General features: G+C 43.4%; 1 protein-coding gene across 2 annotated transcripts in view; it reads left to right on the top strand.

The window, feature by feature from the left end:
- The window catches only part of Eftud2 (elongation factor Tu GTP binding domain containing 2), a 50,037-nt gene that overhangs the window by 2,822 nt on the left and 21,371 nt on the right, over positions 1–25,844 (top strand). For both annotated transcript variants that reach the window (XM_008838211.2, XM_029566020.1), the window contains 10 exons: positions 2,159–2,267; positions 11,077–11,242; positions 11,825–11,903; positions 13,842–13,917; positions 14,399–14,464; positions 15,187–15,222; positions 18,000–18,090; positions 18,742–18,824; positions 21,743–21,909; positions 24,493–24,617. In XM_008838211.2, coding sequence (XP_008836433.1) covers positions 2,163–2,267; positions 11,077–11,242; positions 11,825–11,903; positions 13,842–13,917; positions 14,399–14,464; positions 15,187–15,222; positions 18,000–18,090; positions 18,742–18,824; positions 21,743–21,909; positions 24,493–24,617 — 994 coding nt within the window. In that variant the 5' untranslated portion in view covers positions 2,159–2,162. Of the gene's footprint in view, positions 1–2,158; positions 2,268–11,076; positions 11,243–11,824; positions 11,904–13,841; positions 13,918–14,398; positions 14,465–15,186; positions 15,223–17,999; positions 18,091–18,741; positions 18,825–21,742; positions 21,910–24,492; positions 24,618–25,844 lie in introns of those variants that run through there.

The raw sequence follows: 25,844 nt of genomic DNA, 5'->3' as shown, positions 1-25,844 counted from the left end.
CAAAGCTGAAAGAAAGTCTCCAGTTTTAACTAATTAGAAAGTGAAAATGAGGAGTTTTATAATGAAAAAGTCTGTCAGCTGCCCCTTCAATTGAGAGGTCAAAGTTAGCATCACCACTAAAGGACTAATTGGAATCATGTACCACCTGATAGGAAAAACACTGAGAAGGGCATGGCATCCCGTATGTGGCATCCCTGCCCAAGATGCACAACCTGAGTATAATACTGAGGAAATGCCAGGCAAACCCACATGAAGGGGCGTTCTACAATCATTTGCTTGTAGTCTCCAAAAATTGTCAAGTGGTAAGAATCAAGACTAAAGACAACTCAGTGCAGTTGTGGTCCTGGATGAGATCCTTGCTGTGCAGTTCATTATTGCAACAGTTTGTCAAACTTGAAGGGGATCTGTACATTAGGTTAGAAGTAATATGCCAATATTTTCTGATTTTGATGGTTCTATTATGATATTGTGAGAATGTTAGTGTTAAAAAAAAAAAAGTGAAGCCTGGTGTAGTGGTGCACGCTTTTAATCCTAGCACTCGAGGGGCAGAGGCTGGCGGATCTCTGAGTTCAAGGCCAGCCTGGTTTACATAGTGAGTTCCAGGCCAGCTGGGGCTACAGGGAGACCCTGTCTCAAAAAGACCGGAAAAAAGAAAGAAAAGAAAAAAAAGGTGAGAGATGGCTCAGCAGTTAAATGCATTAACAAATGCATTTAATCATGAGACCAGAGATTGGATCCCAGCACCTTTGTAACAAGCTTTGTGCCCCACAAACAGTCTGATGCCTTCTTCTAGCACATATATGTACATTCACAGAGACTTAAACACAGAGAAACAGACACATACACATAAATAAAACAAGCAAGTTAAAAAAAAATAATTGGGTATGGTGGTGCATACCTCTAATAACAGCACATGGGAGGCAGAGGCAGAAGAATTGAGTTCAAGGCTAAGGCTGGAGAGAGAGAGCTCTTCCAGAAAGCCCTGAGTCTAGTTCCCAGCACCCACATCAGGCAGCTCCCAACTGCCTTCAACTCCAGCTCCAAAGGGATCTAACACCCCTGACTTCTGTGGTACTTGCACCTGCCCACACAGAGACAGACATATACTCATAATTAAAATAATAAAAATAAATCTTTTTTTTTTTTTTTTTTTTTTTTTTTTTGTCTTTTTTGAGACAGGGTCTCCTTGTAGCCCCAGCTGTCCTGGAACTTACTATGTAGACCAGGCTGGCCTTGAACTCACAAAGATCTGCCTGCCTCTGCCTCCCAAGTGCTGGGATTAAAGGTGTGTGCCACCACGCCCAGCATAAATCTTTTTTAAAAAAAGTTTAGGGGCTGGAGAGATGGCTCAGCGGTTAAGAACACTGGTTGTTCTTGCAGAAGACCCAAGTTCGAATCCCAGCACCCACATAGCAGCTAACAATTGTCCATAACTCCAGTTCCAGGGGATCCAGCAGCTTCTTCTGTCCTCCGCAGGCACTGCATGACACGGGTGTACTTACCTACATGGAGGCATAACACTCATACACATAAAGTAAAAATAAATAAAATATTTAAACATTAAAAAAAAAAAGTTTAAGGCCAGTTTGGGTACAATAGTGAGAGCTTGCCCTTAAAATTAAAAATAAAGACAGACGTCACATGCATCCCTGTAATTCCAGACTGAGGTAGGAGAATCAGGAGTTCAAGGCCAACCTCAGCTACATAGAATTTGAGACCAGCCTGATTTATAAGGGAACCTGTATCTAAATGAAGAAGTAAAGAGGTGGGCTGGAGAAATGGCCCAACAGTCACATATTCTTGCAGAGGACCTAGGTTCAGTTCCCAGTATCCTGTAACTCCAGCACCAGGGGATCCATTGCTTCTGGCCACCACAGGCATCTGTGCTCACATGCACATACTACAACTACCCCTACATACACATAATTTTTTTTTAAGGAAATCTTTAAAAAAAAGGGGGGGGGCATATGTAAATAGACACGTTGACACAGTGGGAAGGACAGAGAGGTGGAGAACATGCTGGACTCTTTGGGAGATCATTCATTCACGAGGTTGAGGAGTTACTGCTTCACCTGAGAAAAGCTGTGCAAAGGTGAGGGAGCGCCATGGAGGCGTTCCTGACCCTGCCAGACCTGACTCTTCTCTCCTTGAATTTTAGCATCATGGATACGGACTTGTATGATGAATTTGGAAATTACATTGGACCAGAGCTTGATTCTGATGAAGATGATGATGAATTGGGAAGAGAGACAAAAGATCTTGATGAGGTAAAACACATATATTCTTTTCTTCAGTCCTTTCCCTTTTTTTAAAGTTTTTTGAGACAAGGTCTCACTTTGTAGTGCTGGCTATCTTGGAACTCACTATGTAGATGAGACTCGCCTTGAACTCAACAGTGATCCACCTGCCTCGCTTCTTGAGCGCTGGGATTAAAGGTATAAGACACCACATCTAAGAGTCCTATCCTTTTTATTTGTTTGTTTGTTTGTTTATTTATTTATTTATTTTGGCCTTTTTGAGACAGGGTCTCCTTGCAGCCTCAGCTGACCTGGAACTCACTCTGCAGACCAGTCTGGCCTTGATCTCATAGAGATCCGCCTGCCTCTGCCTCCCAAGTGCTGGGACTACAGGTGTGCGCCACCACGCCTGGCAGTCTTTTCCTTTTTAAAGCATTGTTCCCATAATGATGAATGTGCTTACATCTTTTTTTTTTTTTTTTTGGTTTTTTTGAGACAGGGTCTCCCTGTAGCCCCAGCTGGCCTGGAACTCACTATGTAGACTAGCAGGCTGGCCTTAAACTCACAGAGGTCAGCTTGACTCTGCCTCCCGAGTGCTGGGATTATGAGCATGTCCTACCATGCCGGACTGAAGCTCAGATTTCTTTTTTTTTTTTTTTTTTTTTTTCTTGTCTTTTTATGTATGTTTTTGTTTTGAGACCGGGGCTATAAGAAGCCCCAACTGGCCTGGAACTAGCTATGTAGACCCAGCTGGTCTCAGTCTTAGAGAGATTCGCCTGTCACCATGCCCAGCATAAACTCTGATTTTTGAAGAGGCATGCAAAAGGAGGGTGCAGATTCCCATGATTCCCATTTAGGATTGTGGGAGATGAAGTTTAGAATGTTTTGGGGCTTGCAAAAGGCACTGTATTAAAGCCAGGAGTGGTAACACACACCTGTAATCCCAGTACTTAGAAATGGAGGCAGGTGGTCAGGAGTTTGAGGACAGCCTACTTTTCTGGTTGCTTCAACCAAGTACATGACAAGAAGTGAAACAAAGGAGGATTTCATACAGCTTACGTGAAGTGATGCAATCCCTCATAGCAGCGAAGTTGGCTCCATGGCAGTGGACCAGGAAGCAGAGATAGGACAAGAACCAGAGCCAAACTGTAAACCTCAAGCCCTACCTCCTAAATGTTCCACAGCCTCCCAAAACTGCCAACTAGGGCCAGATGTTCAGGCACATGAGCAAGTAAGGGACCTTTTGCATCCAGTAACAGTCACCAGAGGTGGCTTTCATGTTTTGGCATCATTCAGCTCATGATGAGTAAAAAGTAGATTTAATAAAAGTAGAAGGGAGATTTGTTGGGAAGAACAGTTTCAGTGGCAGAGGGAGGGGACTGAGAAGGGAATGGCAGGTAAGAATGACCAAAATTCATTATATAACTATATGAAATTGCCAAACAATGAAAAAACTAGATTTATCCCATTCCTTAGCAATGGATTAGTCTGGATCGACAAGGAGGTATGGTGTTCATGGGACAGCAGAAAATTGAAATAACATCCTGGCTGCTTTGTCTTCTCCGTCAAGGAAAATGTTGTTCATGCTGGAAAAAAAGAAAATTGAAGCTTCTTGTAGGTATCATGAAAGGAGAGCAGTTTTAGGTGTATTTATGCCTGCATGTCTAGGTGAACTACATTCTGACTGTGGTGTTAGGGAAATCTTGAGGAGGTAATCTGAGAGCCACTGTGATCATCTTTAACAAACTGGAGAGGGCTGGGAATATGCCTTAGTGGCATATTTCTCTGATATGCATGAGGTTCCCTGAATTCCGTCCCCTGCACTCTTGAGATAGGGTGTGATAGGGAGAGGCCGTAGAACCAAAAATGAATTAGGTAACTCATCTCAATTTTTTTTTTTTTTTTTTTTTGTCTTTTTGAAATAGGGTTTCTGTGTAACCCCAGCTGGCATGAAACTTGCTGTGTAGACCAGGCTGGCCTTGAACTCACAGAGATCATCTTCCTCCTCTACCTCCCAAGCACTGGGATTAAAGGCCTGCCCTACCCCTGGCTTCATCTCTGTTTTTTTTCTTGGTCTTTTTGAGACAGGGTCTCCCTGTAGCCCCAGCTGTCCTGGAACTCACTATGTAGACCAGGCTGGCCTCGAACTCAAAAAGATCCGCCTGCCTCTGCCTCCCAAGTGCTGGGATTATAGGAGTGTGCCACCACGCCCAGTCTCATCTCATTTTTTAAAGATAGAGGTAGGGTGTTGCATCTCAGGTTAGTGTGATAAGTATCCATGTAGAATTAAGGAAGGGTTTTTTTTTTTTTTTTTTTTTTTTTTTTTTTTTTTGGAGGCGGGGAGGTTGGTTAGATAAACACCATATCCAAGGCAACTTATAGATGGAAGAACTTATTCGGCTTACAGTTCCAGAGGGCTAAGAATCATCAAGGCAGGGAGGCCTGGCAGCAGGAGATGGCCTGAGCAGAAAGCTGAGAGCTCTTCTTCAAGTAGGCACAGGAAGCAGAGAGAAACTGGAATGGCATGAGGCTGTCTGTTCTCAGAGCTCAGCCCGGTGTCATGCTTCCTCCAGCATGCTCACTCCTAAAAATTTCGTGACCCTCCCCAGACTGCGTCACCAAATGGGGACCAAGTGTTCACATAACTTGGAGCTTCTGGGGGACATTGCCATTTCAACTACGACAGGGGGTTTGAAACAAGCCCTCAAATTTCTGACAATCCTCCTGCCTCAGCCTCCAGTGCTAGGATTGCAGATACGATCTACCTACCACACCTGGCTTATAGGGAAGGACTTTTTAATATGGGGGACCATTGAACACTTAAGAACCTAGTGTGAGTTTTATAAAAATAGTTTTCTCTTGGTAGATTATTAGGTTGAGATGTAGGTCAGAAGTATGCTGTGGACATCATCTGTGTGGATATTTTTTAATGTGTGCAGGGGACTGGAACCCAGGACCTTGTATTTGCTAAATATATGTTTTACTTTTAAATATGACATTTGCAGTCTTACTCCTGTCTTACATGCCTTTTTAATTTTTTTACTTATTTATTTTTAAATATTTTATTTTATGTGTATCATTGTATTGCCTTCATGTGTGTAAGTGTACCCATGTGCAATGCCCGTGGAGGTCAGAATAGGGCGATGGATTCCCCTGTAACTGGAATTATGGGCAGTCGTTAGCCAAGTCATCTTTCCAGCTCCAGTATTGCATACTTGTAATCCCAACATTGGGGAGGCAAGACAGGAGGATCTCTGGGGCTCACTAGACAGTCAGTCTACACTATTTGGTGAGCTTTAAGCCAATGAGTGATCCTCTCTCAAAGAAGATAGTGTTTCTGAGGATGATACCAGAGGTTGTCTTCTGGCTTCCTCACAGGAACATGGATGCACCTGCACACATGAACACATTACACATGCATATTAGAAATAAAAAGGGCCTGGGGCTACATGCAGGCAAAACACTCGTACATAAAATAAAAATAAATACTTAGGGACTGGAGAGCTGGCTCAGCAGTTAAGAACACTGACTACTCTTGCAGAGGACCTGGGTTTGATTCCCAGCACCGTTCAGTAACTCTAGTTTTGAGGGATCCAACACCTTCTCGGGTACTGTAGGCACATGGTGTACTTACATATATGCAAGCAAAACATTCATACACATAAAATCAAAATAAATGTTTTTTAAAAATAAGCAAGTAGGGGCTGGAGACATGGCACTGACTGCTTTTACAGAGGACCTGCGTTCAGTTCCCAGGACCCACATGGCAGCTAACAACCATCTGTCTGTAACTCCAGTTCCAGAAGATCTGACACCTTCTGACCTCCTTGGGCATTACACAACATGGGTGTACTTACATACATGCAGTCAATACACTCATATATAAAATTAAGAAGAACCAAATAATACACATATATTTGGGGGGGGTGCTTTTTGAAACAGGGTCTCCCTGAAGCCACGGCTGACCTACCAGGCTGGCCTTGATCTCACAGAGATTAAAAGAAATTATTGCAAGCCAGGCTGAGACAAGTGGATTAAGTTTGAGGCTAGCCTGCCTGCTTTTATTCTCCCTCCCCCAATTATTATTGTAAAGTATTTTTTATTGTTTAATCACTTCACAAGCATATTCTCATTCAAATCATACAAATAGGTAAGTTTAAAAAAATAATTGGAATTATTGCGTAAGAGTTTGATAAGAAGGCTGTTCATCCTGGAGGGAAGGAATGCATCGAGGAGGAGCCCAGAGGTAGTGTGTAAAGGAGAACCTTTTCTTCTCAGTTCTCCACAGTTCCGTCCTTTGAGGACAGCTGTGGGTGTGCAGCAGAGGAGGTGAGGCCAGGGAGCTGAAGGGCTTGGATACAGAGCAGTAAGGGATGGCATGATCAAAGTAAGATGCTGGGGCTCTTCATTTAGTGAAAGGAGGGTTAGAAGACCTGGAGACAGCCAGGAAATTCATGATAGTGCTTCCAGCAAAGCCTATGGACATGTGGAGTTGGACCACTCTTTGAATGTCAGGGGAGAAAGGGAGTGAGGGAAGCTGAGGTGCCTGGAAGAACACTGCTTTTTGGCAGACAAGAGGGGGTGCTGAAAGGATGCTCGTTTAGCTTTATTTAGATGCTTCAAGTTTGAGCTGTCATGATGCTCAGGTGGAGTTGATTGGAGGCAGTCAGATGTTCTTACATAAAATTCTGCAGTTACATTCTTAATGTGTTCAGCAGTATGGAGCAGGAGAAGACTGGCTTGGTAGCTATTGGATCCACCACCAGTTGGATATGTTTGGCTGCTAAAAGAGTTGATGTGATCTCAGGCCACCTTAATAGAAGTAGGGTGTACAGATGGCAGGAGGTAGCCAAGCAGCCTGCCACAGCAGGTGTTTACATTCTTTTTTTTTTTTTTGGTCTTTTTGAGACAGGGTCTCCCTGTAGCCCCAGCTGTCCTGGAACTCACTATGTAGACCAGGCTGGCTTTGAACTCAACAGAGATCCACCTACCTCTGCCTCCCAAGTGCTGGGATTAAAGGCGTGCACCACCATGCCCAGTGTTTGTGTTCCTTTTAAGAAACGGTGGCGTTTTGAACTTTTTGTGATGGGAGACAAGTGCCTACTGCTTTATCTACCCACCTCACTGCACACAGTGCCTTTCAGTCTGTTCTTGTGGATGAGTCATTTGTTCTGTCAGCTAGAAACTAGATCCTATCCTCATCCCTTCTCACCACTCAAGACCTCCACCAGCACTTTGCCCCTCCCTCTCCATAGCATCAGCTTTCCCTCACTACTGGGTCATCCCTGTCAGTGTACAGGCCTGTACTTTATGTGACGCCCTCTCTGGTAATTCTAGCTACTTGGGAGACTGAGGCAGGAAGTTCAAGATCAACCTGGGCAACTTGATGAGATCCTGTCTGAATAAAATGAAATAGCTCTTGCCTAACATGTATGAGGGCCTAGTTCCATTTCTGGTACCCCTCTCCTCTTGCCTACATATCCTCCATCAGTTACTTCCCTATTTCCTTGCTTCCCAGTACAGCACACCTCAAAAAGTTGTTGAAACTTACTGTTTCTAAATCCTCTCCTCATACTCTCAAGGCATCCCATCCATTTGCCTTTCCTACTCCTCAGGCACTCCTTGCCAGTCACCAGTGAACTGCCAATCCAAACGTCCTGTTTGACCAGCCTGCAGCATCTGAAGGGCTGACATCCCGTGCTTTCTAAAGAGGCCCTTGGCTTTCCTGCTCAGTGGCCATTCTTTCTCAGTCTTTGCTACTAGCTTCTCTCTTCCTGACCTCTGGACTCCAGCAGACCCAGGGCTCTCTACACCTCTTCTCTACCTCTGCACACTGCCTGGTCGCCTTATCCAGTCTGTCAGATGACTGCTGTGTCCAGAACACTCTCATATTTTCAATGTGGACCCTTCTCTTGAACCTCAGCTTTGTGTGCTCTGTATCTGACTTGGCATCTCTTCTTGATGTCTAATGGAGGATCTCAAATGTAGCAGTAGAACTTGGAGCCACACTGAGTCCTCTCCTGTACTGTTCTTAAACTCTTCCTCATCCCTATGTATACACTGCCATCCGTACTCCACTTTCTCATGGCAAAGGCCTTGCTCTTCTCTCTCTCTCCTCACACCTACTTTCATTTATTAGAAAACATTCTCATTTATTAGAAAACATTTGATTCTACAAAAATATTTCTAGAACTCAAACTCTTCTCACCACCTTTATAACAGCTATGGTACAAATCTCTCCCTCCTGAATTGCTGTGGGAGCCTCCTAACTAATCTTCCTTTACCTTCCTTTCACTGTGTTCTCAGGATAGGGAACAGAGTGGGTTTTTGTTTCAAACGCCATCCTGAGGTTTGAACCCAGGGCCTCATGTTATACTGAGCTATAACCCCAGTCCCCCACAGTTGTTCTTTTTTTTTTTCCTGGTCTTTTTGAGACAGGGTCTCCCTGTAGCCCCAGCTAGCCTGGAACTCACAGAGATCTGCCTGTCAAGTGCTGGGATTAAGGGCATGTGCAACCATGCCTAACCTAGAGTTATTCTTTTAAAACAAAGTCACAGCCTAGCACTCCTCAGACCTCTGGGTGCTGAGTTTCTAAACCTAAGCCCCATTGACACTGAGGCCAGACAGTTCTTTTTGTGGGGAGTTTCTACATTATTGACTGTTCACTAGTTTCCACACATACATACCCAGTCACAGCCTCCAAAAATGTCTTTGGCATTATCAAAAGTTCTGGATTTCGTGGTGGTGGTGCAGGTGCAGGTGTACATCACCCTGGTTAAGAATCTCTGTTCTAGAAAAAAAGAAAAGTCAGGGCCAGGGAGAATGGCTCAGTTGACAAAGCACTTGCCTTGTAAGTATGAGGACCCCAGTTCAGTTCTCAGAACCCACATAAAAATGCCTTGTGTGCGTTTATAATCCCAGTGCATGGGAGATAGAAACAGGTGGGTCCTTGGGGCTGGGCTGGCAGGCAGTTTAGTCTAACATAATCCTCAGGTCCCAGTGAGAGACCCTGTCTCAAAAGAGATGCTTGGCAGTCCTGAAGCTAACACCTGAAGCTGTTCTCCAACTTCCACACACACTCCTGAAGATATGCTTACACACACACATACACATTAAAAAGAGGAAAGAAAGTGAAGTCAGGTTACTTAAATAATCTGAAAAATCTTCATTGATTACCTCCCACGTGACTTCCGCTCATTGTTCTCCCATTGTTTACTCTTAAACCTGTTGGCTTCCTGGCTAATCCTCACAGTCATGACACGCTCTTGGCTCAAGGCCTTTGTGTTGACTGGTCCAGCTAGTACTTAGCGTTCTTTGGTGCATTTCCCCAGACACCTGTGTAGCTTAGTCTCACTCTTCCTTCAGATTGGCTCTGGTGTGATCACTTTCCTCCCCAACCCTGCCCCCCATTGCTCTACTACCAACTCCAGAACAGTGCCTGGCACCTAGTAAGTGTTCAGAAATGTTGAGGGAATGAATAAATGAGGAATGTCTGGGAACCTAAAGGGCAATGTAGTAGCTGCTTTAGAATTGGGAATACTTTGACTCATTGATGCTTATGACCAGGGTTGATAGGTAAAGAAGTAACATCTGAGGCTGCTTCATTGTCAAGTACTTAATTTAGTGGTTTTTAGGATATTCGCAAGGTCATACAGCCATTATCATGATCAGTTTTAGAACATTTTCATCTTCCAGAAGGAAACCCTGTACCTGAAGCTAGTGCCTTCCCAGTGTCCCCAGCCCCAGCCCTGTTTTCTTTTTCTTTGTAGTTGCATATTCTGGACATTTTGTATAAATGAAATTATGTAACATACAGCTTTTGATGCCTAGTTAGTCCCACTTATATCATGTTTTCAGGGTCAGTCCATGTGGTAGCATTGTATGTACAAGTAGCATGTGTATTTCTTTTTATTGCCAACTACTATTGTTGTATGAATGAAGTATATTTACTCATTCATTGACCTAACATTTGAGTTTCTACTTTTTGGCTATTACAAATAATACTGTTGTATTTTTAAAATATTTTATTATTTTTATTTTTATGTATATGAGTATATTGCCTGCATGTATATAAGTGCACCCATGTCATGCAATGCCAACAGAGGTCAGAAGAGGACATCTGATCCCCTGGAATTAGAGTTACAGACAGTTGTTAACTGCCATGTGGGTGCTGGGAACTGAACTCAGGTCTTCTGCAAGAGCATCCAGTGCTCTTAATCACTAAGGCATCTCTTCAGTCCCAGTGAATATTTATTTAGAAGTCTTTATGCATCCATAGATTTTCATGTATTTTAGGCATAATATACTTAAAAGACTAGAATTGCTGGGTCATGTTTAGTGGTATGCTGGACATTTTGAAGAACCACCAGTTTCCAGAGCAGCTGCTCCATTTCCCCACTTGCAACATGTGAGAATTTCAGTTCTTTCACATCCTCACCAACTCTTGTTATCTGTCACCAGCTTATTTTTCAAAGCCGAGTCTGTGAATCTAAGTGAAAAATCTAAAGGTATAGGTTTGTTCCTAGTTTCTATTTCTGGCTTCTGTTGTTTTGCTCTTGGAAAAAAGTGGTTCTTTTTCCTTAGTGGACGGTTCTGTGGTGGCTGTTTGTTTTCCTCATTGTCAGTCCACTGTGGCCAGTGACCCTAGTGAGGAAGGTGTGAGCTTGACACAGGAGAGCTGGCCATAGCCTTTGTTCCCAGTGTTCTTGTGTAGATGGTCTTCCAGGGTTGGGGACCCTCCTGATGAGCACAGAACATGAAGGAAGAAGTGGAAAGTTAGCTTTTACTCAGGGAGTAGCAATTGGTCCCTTTATATCCTCTCTCTCCCTCTTGCCTTTAGATGGATGATGATGAGGATGAGGATGATGTAGGAGAACATGATGAAGACCATCCTGGGATGGAGGTGGTACTGCATGAGGACAAGAAGTACTACCCCACAGCTGAGGAGGTGTACGGTCCTGAGGTGGAGACCATAGTTCAGGAGGAAGACACGCAGCCTCTCACAGGTACTACGGGGAAACTTCCTAGCCTGTCAGCAAATCTTCAGAGTTCAGTGAGCTAACTTGTCAATTTTTTTCTAATTTCCAGTTCTGTTTCCAGATTAAGATTCAATTCACATTATTTTAATATTCAGTAAAATGCTTAGCTTGTTACTAAGCAGTTAAGAATTAGTACTTTATCTAATTTTTGTTCAGGTGCTTAAAAACCATTAAGTTCTCCATTTGGTCTGATGTTTTTCCATGCAGATAATTCTAACCCTTCTTATCAGTCCCAACCTCTTATAGTCATGAATGATCTTCTGGAAAGTAATTTCATTTTATAAATTTAAAGACAGAGAGCTGGGTTTTTAAATGTATTGTTTCTCTGACCTCCCACCTAATAAGCTCCAGATGCTTCAGTTCAGGTTCCTTCATTCTCTTGCCAAAATAGCATTCCCGGAGCTTTCTCAACATAAGCAATCCTTGAGAATAAAATAAATTGATGTTCTATATCATACACTCTGAAAGCTCAGTGCAGAGGAATAGAGCTCTGTATTTCTGTTTTATGTCTACCTACATGTCACTACTTTTTTTTTTTCTTCTTCCTAGAACCTATTATTAAGCCAGTGAAAACTAAGAAATTCACTCTGATGGAACAGACATTACCTGTCACGGTTTATGAGATGGAGTAAGTTATCTGTTCTCTGCAGAAATAGTGGGGCATTTTTTCTTGAAGGCAGAAAGAAGATGGTTCATGGTTGAAATAGCCAGAGAACTGTGACGGCAGATCTTTATGGCCTGTCAAAATGAAGTCTGCTGGGATATTTAAGTTTAGTCTTAACTGCTCAGCTCGTAAGGATGAGGTATTTAAAAAGGTTTTTTTGGATTTACTTGTTTTATTGTTACATGTATGAGTGTTTTGCCTGCATGTTATGCAGTGCCCAAGGAGGCCAGAAGAGGGCATCGGATCCCCTGGAAATGGAGTTATGGACAGTTGTTAGCTGCCATGTGAATGCTGGGAACCAAACTCAGGTCCTCTGGAAGAGCAACCAGTGTTCTTAACCACTGACCCATCTCTCTAGTCCCTAAAACATGACCTCTTATATATATATAGTTGTTTATTACTATTATTTTTATTTTATGTGCATGAGTGTATTGCCTGCATGTTGGTAGGTGCACCCATGTTGTACAATGCCTGTAGAGATCAGAAAAGGGAGTCAGATCCCCATGGAACTGGAGTTATGGATGTTTGTTAGTTACCATGTGGGTACTGGGAACCAAATCCAGTCCTCTGCAAGAGCAGCCAGTGCTCTTAACCACTGAGCCACTTTCTTTTCTTTCTTTCTTTCTTTTCTTTCTTTTCTTTCTTTCTTTCTTTCTTTCTTTTCTTTCTTTCTTTCTTTTCTTTCTTTTCTTTCTTTTCTTTCTTTTCTTTCTTTTCTTTCTTTTCTTTCTTTTCTTTCTTTTCTTTCTTTTCTTTCTTTGACAGGGACTCCTTGTAGTCCCAACTGACTTGGGGCTCAATATGTAGATCAGGCTGGCCTTGAATGAACAGAGATCCACCAGCCTCTGCCTCCCAAAAGACTGCTGGAATCAAAGGTGTGCGATACCACACCAGGCCTCCTTTTTTGTTTTTAAGCCCTGGATGGCCTGGAACTTGCTATATAGACCAGGCTGGCCTTGAATGCACAGAAATCTGCCTGCCTCTGCCTCTGCCTCCCAGTGCTAGGACTAAAGCATGCGCCACCATGCCCAACTTACTAACCTTTTCTTATTTTCAAATTTTATTTATTATTTTTATTTTATGTGTATGCGTGTATTGCCTGCATGTAGGTAAGTGCACCTGTGTCATGCAAAGCCTGTGGGGGCCAGAAGAGGCTGTCGGATCCCCTGGGACTGGAGTTACAGACAGTTGTTAGCTGCCATGTGGTTGCTGGGATTCAAACCCGGGTCTTCTGTAAGAACCACCAGTGTTCTTAACCACTGAGCCATCTCTCCAGCCCCCCTAACCTTTTCTTAATTTAACCAACCTACCTTCCTTCCTTCCTTCTTCCTTGCTTCCTTTCATTTTTGAGACAGGGTCTCCATATAGCCTGAGCTAGCCCACAGCTCTCTATGTAGACCAGGCTGGACTTGATCCCACAGAGATCTGCCTCTCACCATGCCTGGCTAACCTTTCTTTTTAAGTCATTATTTTACTGTTGAAATTCCCATGAGGGCCAGTAACATGGCTCAGTAGGTAAAGACACTTGAGGCCAAGCCTGACAACCTGAGTTTGATTCCCAGGACCCACAGGGCAGAAGAAAACTGACTCCAGAAAATTGTCCTCTGACTTTGACATGTACTCCATGGCATGCTCATAACCACATACATACACACGCTAGCTAGCTAGCGAGATAGATCGATGATAGATGTTTAAAACGATTTCTCTTTAAAGAGTCTCTATGATAGTTCACTTCCAGATTGTGCTGTCTCATGGTCACATCCAATCCCAAAGCCAGGGCTATCCAGATACTCTGCCTTTGAGCATTCCACCATTGGACTAAGGTTGTTCCTGGCTGAAAATCTGAACACCTTTGTGCCACTCCCTGTCTAGAACTTTTTCTTGTTGCCTTTCTCCTTCCAGTTTTTTGGCGGATCTGATGGATAACTCAGAGCTCATCCGGAATGTGACCCTGTGTGGCCATCTCCACCATGGCAAGGTGAGCGAACGCTCTGGCTCTTAGAACAGTTCTGTCTATCTGCTCGTCTTTTGAGCAGAGTCAGCTAGAGTCACAGAGGTGGAAGCTTGGAGTCGCAGGGCTGGATGTTGGGTGGGGGATGACATGACAACACTCCATGCATGCTCTTATGGAACTGTTATGAAAGTCTAGCTTTAAGAGCCTGTTCCTAAGCCACTTGAATGCCTGAACCTTGTGTCTACATTTGGAAAGAAAAAGGGAAATTGAGTATTATCTCTCACTTTTAAAACTTATTTCCTGGGGGAAATCTTTCTGAGAAAGATTTCATCTTTCACTTAAAAATAATCTTGTGGCTTCTTTGTTAATCCTTTGCTGTCCTATAATCCTCTTTGTTCTCTTCCTCTCGTCTTGCCTAAATCACATGGCATATTGGGAGCTGGGGGAAGGGCACAGTAGATTTTCCTTTGCAATTGGCAGTTCTTAACCATCTCCTCTCTTTCAGACGTGTTTTGTGGATTGTTTAATAGAGCAGACACACCCAGAAATCAGAAAGCGCTATGACCAAGATGTAAGTAGAACTTGGAATGAACCTTTTCCCTTCCCACACTATTATAAACAATGGCGTCTACAGAGTGCTGCTGTACAATTGTAATCTCTATTAATAGGCTGTAAAAAAATAATTTCAGCTTTCTCAGGAGCATAGAGAACATTAACCTGCAGTATTTTTATACTTTCCATTCTGCACTTGGGATCCCTCCTCGGTTATGATGTAGCCTGACTTTTATAGTCTCTTCTTTCCTGTCATTTTATTAATAGTCTGCTCTATAAATATCATACAATTGGACCTTGTTGTTTTCATGGTAAATTTAAACGCCTGTGAATGAAGCCAACTGTGGCGGCAAGTCTCAGTGCAATAAATGTTCAGACTCTGCCAGATTGACTGTTTTGACATATGAGATTTCTAAAGTTGGCATGTGTCTACCTTTACCACTCTTAAGATCCAATGCATAGGATACAGTCACATGTAGTCTTTAGTGACCACTCACATGCCCCCACCTCCCCCCAACATGCACACTCAAAACCCTCTCCACACATGCAGGAACATTTTCCATCTGGGAGGGCACTGGTCTCATTGTCTGGAATTGCTGTGGGAGCACCCTGCTGTCTTCAGTCTATTCTCCTGAGGCAGAAACCCTTGAGTTGGGAGATGATGAGAGAAAGTGATTGATAGTTTGCATGTGGGAGAGAAGTTTGAATTTAGGTGATAACATATCTCAATTTTTTTTTCAGCTATGCTATACTGACATCCTCTTCACAGAGCAAGAGGTAAGTGTGCCATGGGAAATCAGACTGTTGAGCACACAGACCTGCCAGCCATAGTTTTGAAGAGAATGTGTGAAGGTCTTTATGATTTTGGTCCCTATCCTACCTCTTTCAGCCTTGACCCACACTTCTTCTCTTCTGCTGCTCTTAGTTTTCCATAGGGAGGTCTTGGTCGTCTGGGGATGAGAACTGGGAAGGGAACTAGGGAGGCAAGCTGCAGGGCAGGAGGGAGGCCTTCCTGTTTCCTATCCTTGACTAGATTCAATTGGCCTAATACGATAAATACTGAGAAGTGATGTCTGTATTCTGAAACTCAGTATAATCTTTTTATTGTTTTATTATTTTATTTATTATTTTGTGTATGAGTGTATTGCCTGCATAAATGTAAGTGCGCCCAAGTCATGCATTGCCCATGGAGGTCAGAAGAGGGCATCTGATTCTCTTGAAACTGGAATTATGGACAGTTAGCTACCATGTGGGTGCTGGGAACCAAACTCACATCCTCTGCAGGAGCAGCCAGTGCTCTTAATCGCTGAGCCATCTCTTCAGCCTATTTTATTGTTTTTATTTTATGTGTATGAATGTATTGCCTGCATGTATATAAGTGCACCCGTGTCATGCAATGCCTATGGAGGTCAGAAGAGGGCGTCAAATTCCCCTAGAACGGTTGTTAGCTGCTGTGTGGGCGCTGGGAATCGAACCCAGGTTCTCTGCGGGAACAACCAGTGCTCTTAACCACTGAGCCGTCTCTCCAGCCCCTTAATATGATCTCTAGATCATCCTTAAAATCCCTAAAATGGGCTGCATGTGGTGATGCACACCTTTAATCCTAGCACTTGAGAGGCAGAGGCAGGTAAATCTTTGTACGTTCTAGGTTAACCAGGACAACATAGTGAGACCCTGTGTCCAAAAAATAAATAAATAAAAATTAAAATCCCTAAGATGACTCCTATAGAGCCATCTCCTTCCATTATTAGCTTCTTTCTAAGAGGTTCCTGGGTCTTTGTCTCCTGACTTTAGCCCTCCCGTCACCCCATGTCTTTCCTCTCACCTTTACTCTGTCCTTTTTTACCCCTAAAGAATGACATAGAAGGCTCACATGCATACATATGGCTAACAAAGGGAATTGAAAGAAGTGCTAGCACGTGAAGCTATCAGAACATGTTCCTATTGTTTGTAACATTTATTTGAGGTGGCTGGGGTGTTTCGTTTTAGTTTGTTTTTTAACGTTTTGAGGTAGTCTCATCTGATCTTGAACTCAATATCTTTCTGCCTCAGCCTTCCCAGAGCTGGTATTACTGGACTGCACCGTACCTGGCTAGACTGTGGTGTTTGGCTTTTTGTTTTTTTTTTTTTTAGTATTACTTCCTATTATTATTTTTTAAAGCAGGGTCTATATGTATAGTCCTGACTGGCCTAGAACTCATTGTGTACACCAGGCTGCCCTCCAACTCACAGAGATCTGCCTGTCTCTGCTGAGATTAAAGGCATGGGCCATCATGCCCAGCTCTGCTTGAACTTTTTTGAGACAGGGTCTCCCTGTAGCCCCAGCTGGCCTGGAACTCATTTTGTAGACCAGGCTGGCCTTGAACTCACAGAAATCCGCCTGCCTCTGCCTCCCAAGTGCTGGGACTAAAGGAATACACCACCATGCCCAGCTCATGCTTGAATTTTTTTTTTTTCTTTTTAAAAATTTATTATTTTATGTGTATGTGTGTATTGCCTGCATGTAGGTAAGTAAGTGCATCCGTGCCATGCAATGCCTGCGGAGGTCAGAGAGGCTGTCGGATCCCCTGGGACTGGAGTTACGGACAGTTAGCTGCCATGTGGGTGCTGGGATTTGAACCCGGGTCTTCTGCAAGAACAACCAGTGTTCTTAATCGCTCAGCCATTTCTCCAGCCCCTCATGCTTAAACATTTATAATACTCCTTTTCTTTAGTGAAAACTTTTTTTTAAAATAATTATTTTTATTTTATGTGGATGAGTGTTACGTCACATGTGGGTAGGTGCACCCATGTCCTGCAGTGCCCGCGGGGGACAGACGAGGCTGTCGGATCCCCTGGAACTGGAGTTAAGGACCGTGGTTAACTACCATGTGGGTGCTGGGATTCGAACCCGGGTCTTCGGCAAGAACAGTGTTCTTAACCGCTGAGCCATCTCTAGCCCCAACAAAAACTCTTAAGATAGTCCAGATTATTTCTTTCTTAAACTCTTGCCTATTGTCTTTGTTTCCAGTGAATGAAGGATAAGATTCTAGAACCCTGGATTCTCTATTGCAGTTTAATCATTACTTTGAATTTATTTTTGTTTTTTGTATTTGAACTAATTTCCACCTGCAATACTATTTAAGATATTTCATTTTGCTGAGCTTGGTAGTTCAGGCCTGTAATCCCAACTACTCAGAAGGCTGAGGCATGAGGATCAGAAGTTCAAGGACTACCAGAGCCACAGAGTGAGTTTGAGGCCAGCCTGAGCAACTTAGTGAGACCCTGTCTCAAGAGATATAAAAAAACAGCTGGAAGATATTGCTCATGGTATAAATACTTACCTAGCATGTAAGAAACCCTGTGTTTAGTCCCCAATACTGCTCACCCCCATCATCTTTGGGGCTGGGATGCTCTGTAGTAGAATTACTGGTTAACATGCACAAGTGGTTTGTTCCCCAGCACCATAAAGAAGTGTGTTGTGTGTGTGTGTTCCATCTACAAGATCATGCTGGATCGAGGTCTCTATTAAAAATAAATAAATCAGCCGTGACTACTCTCTCTGTGAATTTCAGAGAGGCGTTGGCATCAAGAGCACACCTGTGACAGTGGTCCTGCCAGATACCAAAGGGAAATCTTACCTTTTTAACATCATGGACACGCCAGGTGGGCCTTCCTTGACTTAAATGTTTGTTTAGTTCAGTTTTTGTCAGGCCCCATGCTAGCCACTGATGAAATAAAGGTGATCAGACCTGATCCCTGGCCCTCAGTATGCTCTGTCTTTTAGAGACTAGTGGACAGAAATTACCAGGGGTGCAACGTACTTTGCTGTGCAGCTCTTTCTTTGATGGAAAAGACTGACTTGAGACAGAATTATTTCAGCATCTGGACAATTTGGGGTTTGGCGGATTTGCCTCTAGTGCATATCTCTGTCTAGTACCTTGGTGCTCTCACCTGCTCGCTCCTGTTCCCAGCAGCCCCTTGCCTGGAACCTGTCCTCTTGGAGCAGCCCCTGTGCTCTGGGCCCTCCTTTGCCCTTATTCCCTACCTCCAGATGGTCATAGGTCTGCAGAACTGTTGTTCACTGATCAGATTAAGCTGGCCAGATTATGTTATATGTGGGAGCCTTCTCTATAAAAACTTAACCACAGGATGGGACTCTGGTGGGAGAAATGTATACACTGAAAGGTGCTGTAGGTAGGGTAGGAGGAAGGATATTTGAGGGTTTACAAACTTTGCAGTGCCCCTGAGGTCACCCTACAAGTTAACTGCCTCATCCTGCACAGATGATGACTGACTTGATATTTGCTCTTTCAGGACATGTTAATTTTTCTGATGAGGTCACAGCTGGCTTGCGCATCTCAGATGGAGTGGTTCTTTTCATCGATGCTGCTGAGGGGGTGAGTCAAATAGGGCTCTGAGAATCTTTCCGTTCTTAGTATTTCCCTACACATTACTTAAAGCACCATGTGATCTGGGAGCCAGGAAATAGGAAAGTTTGTGGGATTAGTGCTCATATTTCTCTAAAATTAGGAAAGCAAGTGAAGCTCAGAATTAATTCTCAACGTGGGTCTCCTTGCTCCCTTACCTGTAAGGCGATAGCAGGTAAGACCCATTGTCACAGGAAGCACAAAGGGAGAATGGAAAGGGAAGGGGGACAGCATCTTCGTAAATAACATATTTTAAAGCTAATAAGTTTTTCTAAGAGATTGGAGTTAAAAGTCTTTTATGTTTCTCAGTTGAAAGATTGGGTAACTTCACTAAGCTCATTCATACAGTTTCTATTGAGGTACCAGCAGAGGGAGCCAGAGACTCCTTTGATAGACAATTTCAAATTTAGTGATGAAGACACTGCATGAATAGTGCAAGGAACACATCCTGATTTGCTTTATGACTTCCTCTCTACTCATAAACATACTTGCTTATGTGTCCGCTCCCTCAAATTATTTAAAGTATTTCAGAATTTGTTTTTGGTTTTTTGTTGTTGTTGTCATTTGGTTTTGGTTTTTGTTGAGGCAGGGTCTCCCTGTAGCCCTAGGCAGCCTGCCACTCACTGTGTAGACCAGGCTGGTCTTGATCTCACAGAGATCCATCTGCCTCTGCCTCCTAAGTGCACCACCACACCTGACTTCTTCAATCTCTTAGTTGTGGCTGTTCTTCAGCCTTTCTTCGTCTTTTATGATGTAAGTATCTTTGAAGAGTGCAGAACATTGCTTTGTAGAATTGTCTCTCAGTTTGGTTTTGAAATTTCTTTCTCTTATTTTTTGAGATAGTCTCATGTACCTCAGGCTAGCCTCAAACTTTCATAGGCAAGGATAACTTTGAACTCATGATCCTTTTTTTTTTTTTTTTTTTCTAAATTATTGGAGGGTTGCATGTGCCACAGCACATGTGTGGAGTTCAGAGGACAACTTAGTGTAGTCAGTTTTCTCCTCCCACCTTTATGTGGGTTCCAGGGTGAACTCAGGTTGCCAGACTTGCATGGCAAGCACCTTTACCCACTAAGCCATCTCACCAGCCCCTTACTCCTGATTCTTCTGCCTCTACCTCCCAGCTACTAGGATTATAGGAGTGCACCATCATACCCAGTTTATGGAATCCTGATTATAAAACGCAGGGCTTTATTGTTATTTTTGGCAGGAATACTATGTCAGTATTCTTTTTTGTTTTTGTTTTTGTTTTAAGATAGCATCTACTATCTGACCGACCTGGATCCACCTGCATCTGCTGAGATTGAAGGCACATGCCACCATGCCCTGTTAAAGTTGTATTCTAATAGTCCATCACATTAGAGGGTATATGGTGTTACCCTCGCTACTAATTGTGGTGTTAACTTTGATCTCTTGCTTATGGTGGGCCAGCCAGGCTTCTCTAGTATTAAGTTCCTATTTCCCCCTTTGTAATAAATGATTTGTGAGAAGGTACTTTGAGTATTCTGTTCCTTTTGAACCGTACCTATTAATTTTATCATCCATTGATGATTCTTTGCTTTTTTTTTGTAAGACAGTTGGAAATGGTAGTTTTTCTCTTTTTCTTGTGTGTGTATTGGTTAGACTCTTATATTCCAAGGGTTCTCTCATCTGCTCATTTGTCATATGCATAGATGGATTTGCTCTCGCCACAGTGGATTATGTTCACTCTCCTTGTGTTTTCAGTTGACCCATATGTATCTATCAAGAGCTCCTTGGGGCTGGCCCTCTCATCTTTTTGTCCTGCCCCATCCTTCTTTGAACGCTTTCTTACTTTGTAACATAAAAAGATATTCTAAGCCAGGCATGGTAGCGCATGGCTTTCTTTAATCCTGGCACTCAGGAGGTAGAGGCAGGAGGTTCTCTGTGAGTTCAAGGCCAGCCTGGTCTACATAGTGAATTCCAGGACATTTGGGGCTACAGGGAGACCCTGTCTCAAAAAGACCAAAAGAAAAAAAAAAGATATTCTAGATCCATCTTGTCCTTTCATTGTCCCAGTCCTAAAATCAACATTTCTTCAAAGAACTCTGACTTATAGTGGGGACCAGTATTTAGAACCAAAGTGTGTTCCTTGCTACTGCGATGCATCACTTGCAGGCCCGTTCCCCTAGCACAGCTAGGTACTACACACCCACACGTCTACCACCTTCTGCACATATGTATTGAAAAGTCATACATTCAAACTCAGTGTGGTCTTTTGGGGTTTTTTTGAAACAGGATCTCACCACGTAGCCATGGCTGGCCTGAAATGCACTATGTAGATCAAGCTGGCCTCAAACTCACAGAGATATACCTGCATCTGTCTTCTGAGTGCTGGGATTAAAGGCATATATTTCCACACCTGGCCTGAGTGGTTCTGTATTCTCAGTGTTTGGGAGGCAGGCTTAGACTGTGTAGCCAATACTGGGCTAGCCAGGGCTACATAGCAAGATCCTATCTCAAAGACTCAACAACAACAGAAAGAAAAGGACTTGTTCAGCCAGGCATGGTGGTTCATGGCTGTAAACCTACTTACACTGGAGGCCAAAGCAGAAAGATAGACTTAAGGCCAGCCTGAGCAACTTAGTGAAACACCTTTCTCAAAATAGTGTGAAAAAGGGCTGGAGGTGTTAGTTCAGAGGTAGAGTGCGTGCCTCAAATGTGCAGGACTCTAGGTTCAATCCTTAGGACCACAGCAAAAGAAAAAGAAAAGAAAACAAAAACCAAAAAAATAATAGAGAACGTCATAGACACCCTAATATTCCTGATTCCGTTTCAGCACCATGTGTTGAGAGTGTTCTTTTTGGCTCAGCTGTAGACTTTCTGCCCTCTGCTTTTAGCACCACCTTCATCAGCCTTGTGTTTCTCAGGTGATGCTGAACACAGAGCGGCTGATCAAGCATGCGGTGCAGGAAAGGTTAGCGGTCACTGTGTGTATCAACAAAATTGACCGGCTGATCTTGGAGTTGAAGCTGCCTCCAACTGATGCTTATTACAAGCTTCGCCACATTGTGGATGAGGTCAATGGATTAATAAGGTATAAGACCCCTGGGGGTTGGTTTCCTGTCCTTACAGAGTCTAGCTTTTCTAAATCTTAATTTTACCTTTGAAGACTTCTGGGAGCAACTCTCCCTTATTTTTTGGTATGTGTTGATGAGCGTGTCAGTATTAAAGGCACATTTCAGATCTCTGCGGGATTGCCCCCAAGACTGGCCTCATTAACTCATTGTCTCAACCAGTTGTGCAGCTTAGTACATCTCTGGTTTCATGGTCAATAGAATGTAGAATCAGTCTCGTCTTCACAAACCAACCATGTAAAGTTGGGGAAATTATTTAAAACTCTTTTTCTTTACAAAAAAGAAGAAACCAAATGCAGTGTGGTGGCATACATCTGTAGTCCCACACTCGGAAGGCTGAGACAGGAGGATCTTAAGTTTGAAGCTAGCTTGGTTCATACAGCAAGTTCCAATCAAATCTGAGCTACCTAGTGATACCCCGTCTCACAAAGTCAAATTAGGGCTCTGATATGGCCCAGTGGGTAAAGTGCTTGCTATATGAGCATAAGGATCTGAGTTCAGATTCTCCATACCTAGGGAACAAGCTGGGGAGGTAGGACATACCTGCAGTCCCAGCACTAGGAGCCAAAGACTAGGAGCCAGTCTAGCTGGTTGATGAGCTCCAGGTTCAGTGAGAGACAGACCCTGCCTCAAAAAATACAGTGGAGTGCAGTAGAAGCAGATACTCTATATCAGCCTCTGGTTTTGTGAGAGTGGGTACCCACATCTCTCTCTCTCTCTCTCTCTCTCTCTCTCTCTCTCACACACACACACACACACACATAAAATAATTAAAATTTTAAAAATAAAATAAGCTGGGCATAATGTTCCACACTATTAATCCTAGCACTCAAGAGGCTGAGGCAGGAGGATTGCCGTGAGTTTGAGGTTAACCTGGGCCACAGAGTTAGACCCTTTCAAAAAACAAAAAGAAGATTGACAAGATGGTTCGGCAGGAAAAGCACTTGCCACACGAGCCTGGCTACCTGAATTGAATTCCCACGGAAAGATGGAAGGAGAGAACTGTGACTCCACAAAGTTGTTCTCTGACCTCTAAGTTGTATACTGTGACATGTGTATACCCCCCATCGTGCTCTCTTGCACTCTCTCTCTATCTCAAACACACAATATATATGCAATAAGAACGAATAAATTACATAAATAAATAAGGAAATGAAGAAGAGCTTCCTATTGGGATGTTAAGAGAAATTAAGTAGTGTAACTCAGTAAGCGCAGTGCTTACCACCTGGCACCTAATTGCTGAATAATATTGGCTATACTTGTCCTATTACTAACACAGACTATGTAAATTAAAAAACTGTTTACTGTGGTTTTCTGGGTATATCTGCTTCACAAAGATGAAAGATTTAGAGCTCACATTGGCATAGTTGCTTTAAAGTTGATCCATTTGAGCATGCTCTTTTTTTTTTTTTTTTTTTTTTTTTTGAGGCAGGGTCTCCCTGTAGCCCCACCTGACCTGGAACTCACAGACAACTGCCTGCCTCTGCCTCCTGAGTGCTGAGCTATGTAGACCAGGCTAGCCTTGAACTCACAGACAATTGCATGCCTCTGCCTCCTGAGTGCTGGGATCAAAGGCATGTGCCACCATGCCTGTCTCAGCATGAATTTGTAAAACAAAGCCAAACAGAATAAAGACAGAGACATTATAAAGGAGTAATATCATTATGGAGGAGTAATATTGCTCCATTTCTCTCCTGTTTTCAGTGGTGTTTGTCTTTTCCCCCCCGTAACAGGGTGTCATATAGCCCAAACTGGCCTTAAACTTGTTATGTAGGGGCTGGAGAAATGGCTCAATGGTTAAAAACTGTTCTTAGTTCTTGCTGTTCTTCCAGAGAACTCGGGTTCAATTCCTAGCACCCATATGGTGGCTAACAATCATTTGTAACTCCCATTCCAGGGGATCCAACTCCCTCTTCCAGCTGCAGGCTTTGTACACACATGGTGCACTTATATACATGTAGGCAAAACACTCATACACAAAAAAAAATAAAAAATAAATCAAAATATTTTTTAAAAACTTGCTGTGTAGACAAAGATGACTTTGAAGTTTTAATTCTTTTTCTTCCACCACATAACTGGGATTATAGGCTAAGCCAACACACTTTATGTGATCAAATCCGGGCTTTGATGCATGCTAGGCAGGCATTACCAACTGAACTTTATATTTGTTGAGTTGAGATATCTCTCGTGTCCCTCTCTGATCCTCACATTCACTTCTTGTATTCCAAGGTCTCTGTCTGTATCCTCCAGGTTTTCCTGTGTCTGTCCCATGTAGTTAGCTTTTTAAAAAATTGTGCAGAATGTTCTCAGCTCTGGGAAATCAGCTTGTTATTGGGAGTTAGGGAACAACTCCATCATGTCACTTTCTTGGACCAAACTGTTGGCAAATCTGAGAGTCTTATGCAAGTCCCTCCTGAGCCTGGAGAGTAGCTGTGACAGAAAGTTCCTGCCCTTCCCCCTTGGCAGTGTGTCAGGGCTGCTGCACAGCCAGGCAGAGGGCTAGTGCACAGCCTGGCTGTGGCTCACAGGAGTCTCTGTTTCAGCATGTATTCCACCGATGAGAACCTGATCCTTTCCCCGCTCCTGGGCAACGTCTGCTTCTCCAGCTCCCAGTACAGTATCTGCTTCACACTGGGCTCCTTTGCCAAGATCTATGCTGACACCTTTGGTAAGCTCTGCCTGGTACTGTCTCACCAGGAGTATGTGTCCCTTTCCTGCTGAATGGCTTAGAAATTGGCTTTGTGTCATAACCTCCTGCTGAGGGGGTGGGGAGTGGCACTTCATAACCTGTTATAGTCACATTCGGGGTTCCTTTTGGCTTTTAAACCCTTCTTCAGGCTAAGTAGATTTTAAGGTGATTAGGAAGAAGCCAGGCATGGTGGTGCATGCCTTTAGTCCCAGCACTCGGGAGGCAGAGGCAGGCGGATCTCTGTGAGTTCAAGGCCAGCCTGGTCTACATAGTGAGTTCCAGGACAGGTGGGGCTACAGGGAGACCCTGTCTCAAAAAGACCGAAAAAAAAGGTGACTTAGGGAACTGGGCATGGTGGTACATGCCTTTAACCAGGGCCCAGAAAGCAGAAGCAGGTGGATCTCTGTAAGGTGAAGTCCAGTATGGTCTACTTAGAGAGTTCCAGGCCAGCTATGCATATTCCAGAAAGGCCAGCTATGTTCCAGACAGGTCAACCCTATCTCAAAACAGAAAAACAACAAAAAGATGACTTAGGGAGAAATAGGAGCACTCATTTTATAAATTTAAAAAAAATCCCATCAGGCGTAGTGGCACATGCCGTTAATCCCAGAACTTGGGAGGCAGAGGCAGACAGATCTCTGTGAGTTCCAGGCCAGCCTGGTCTATATAGTGAATTCCAGGCCAGCTGGGGCTACAGGGAGACCCTGTCTCAAAAAGACCCAAAAAAAAGAAAATCCATTCTAGAGTGAGACAGTTTGTAAAGGGGGAATAACCCATGCCTACAAAACAATTTAATTCCTTCTCTAAGGTGGACTTTCACTATTAGTGCTTTTAGCTGTCTTTCCAGCTATCTCTAGGTACAAATAAACTTGATAGGCCTCATTGAGAACTCATATTGGATTTGCAGTCAGTGTTTACAAGCCTCCCTGGCAGGCACTAGTGAATGATTTTATGGATTCCTAGAGCCTTGACACCAGATCTCTGGGACCACTTTCCCTACCCAGCAGGCTCCCTGGCTTCTATCTGCCTCGCTGATTAACTCTCATTCCCACAGGAGCCGTATACTGAAAATCTCATGTGTGTCAATGTGAAATTTCCTTAGAGAGGAGTTGTTATTCCAGTCTTAGACTCGGGAGACAGGCCCTATGGGAGGTCTTACAACAGACAGACAAGAGAGCACCACCACAGCTGTTCCCACCCAGCCTG

The sequence above is a fragment of the Nannospalax galili genome, unplaced genomic scaffold (genome assembly GCF_000622305.1).
Source record: "Nannospalax galili isolate Female #2095 unplaced genomic scaffold, S.galili_v1.0 scaffold95, whole genome shotgun sequence".
Lineage (NCBI taxonomy): Eukaryota > Metazoa > Chordata > Mammalia > Rodentia > Spalacidae > Nannospalax > Nannospalax galili.
This window is presented reverse-complemented; position numbering and strand designations above follow the sequence as displayed.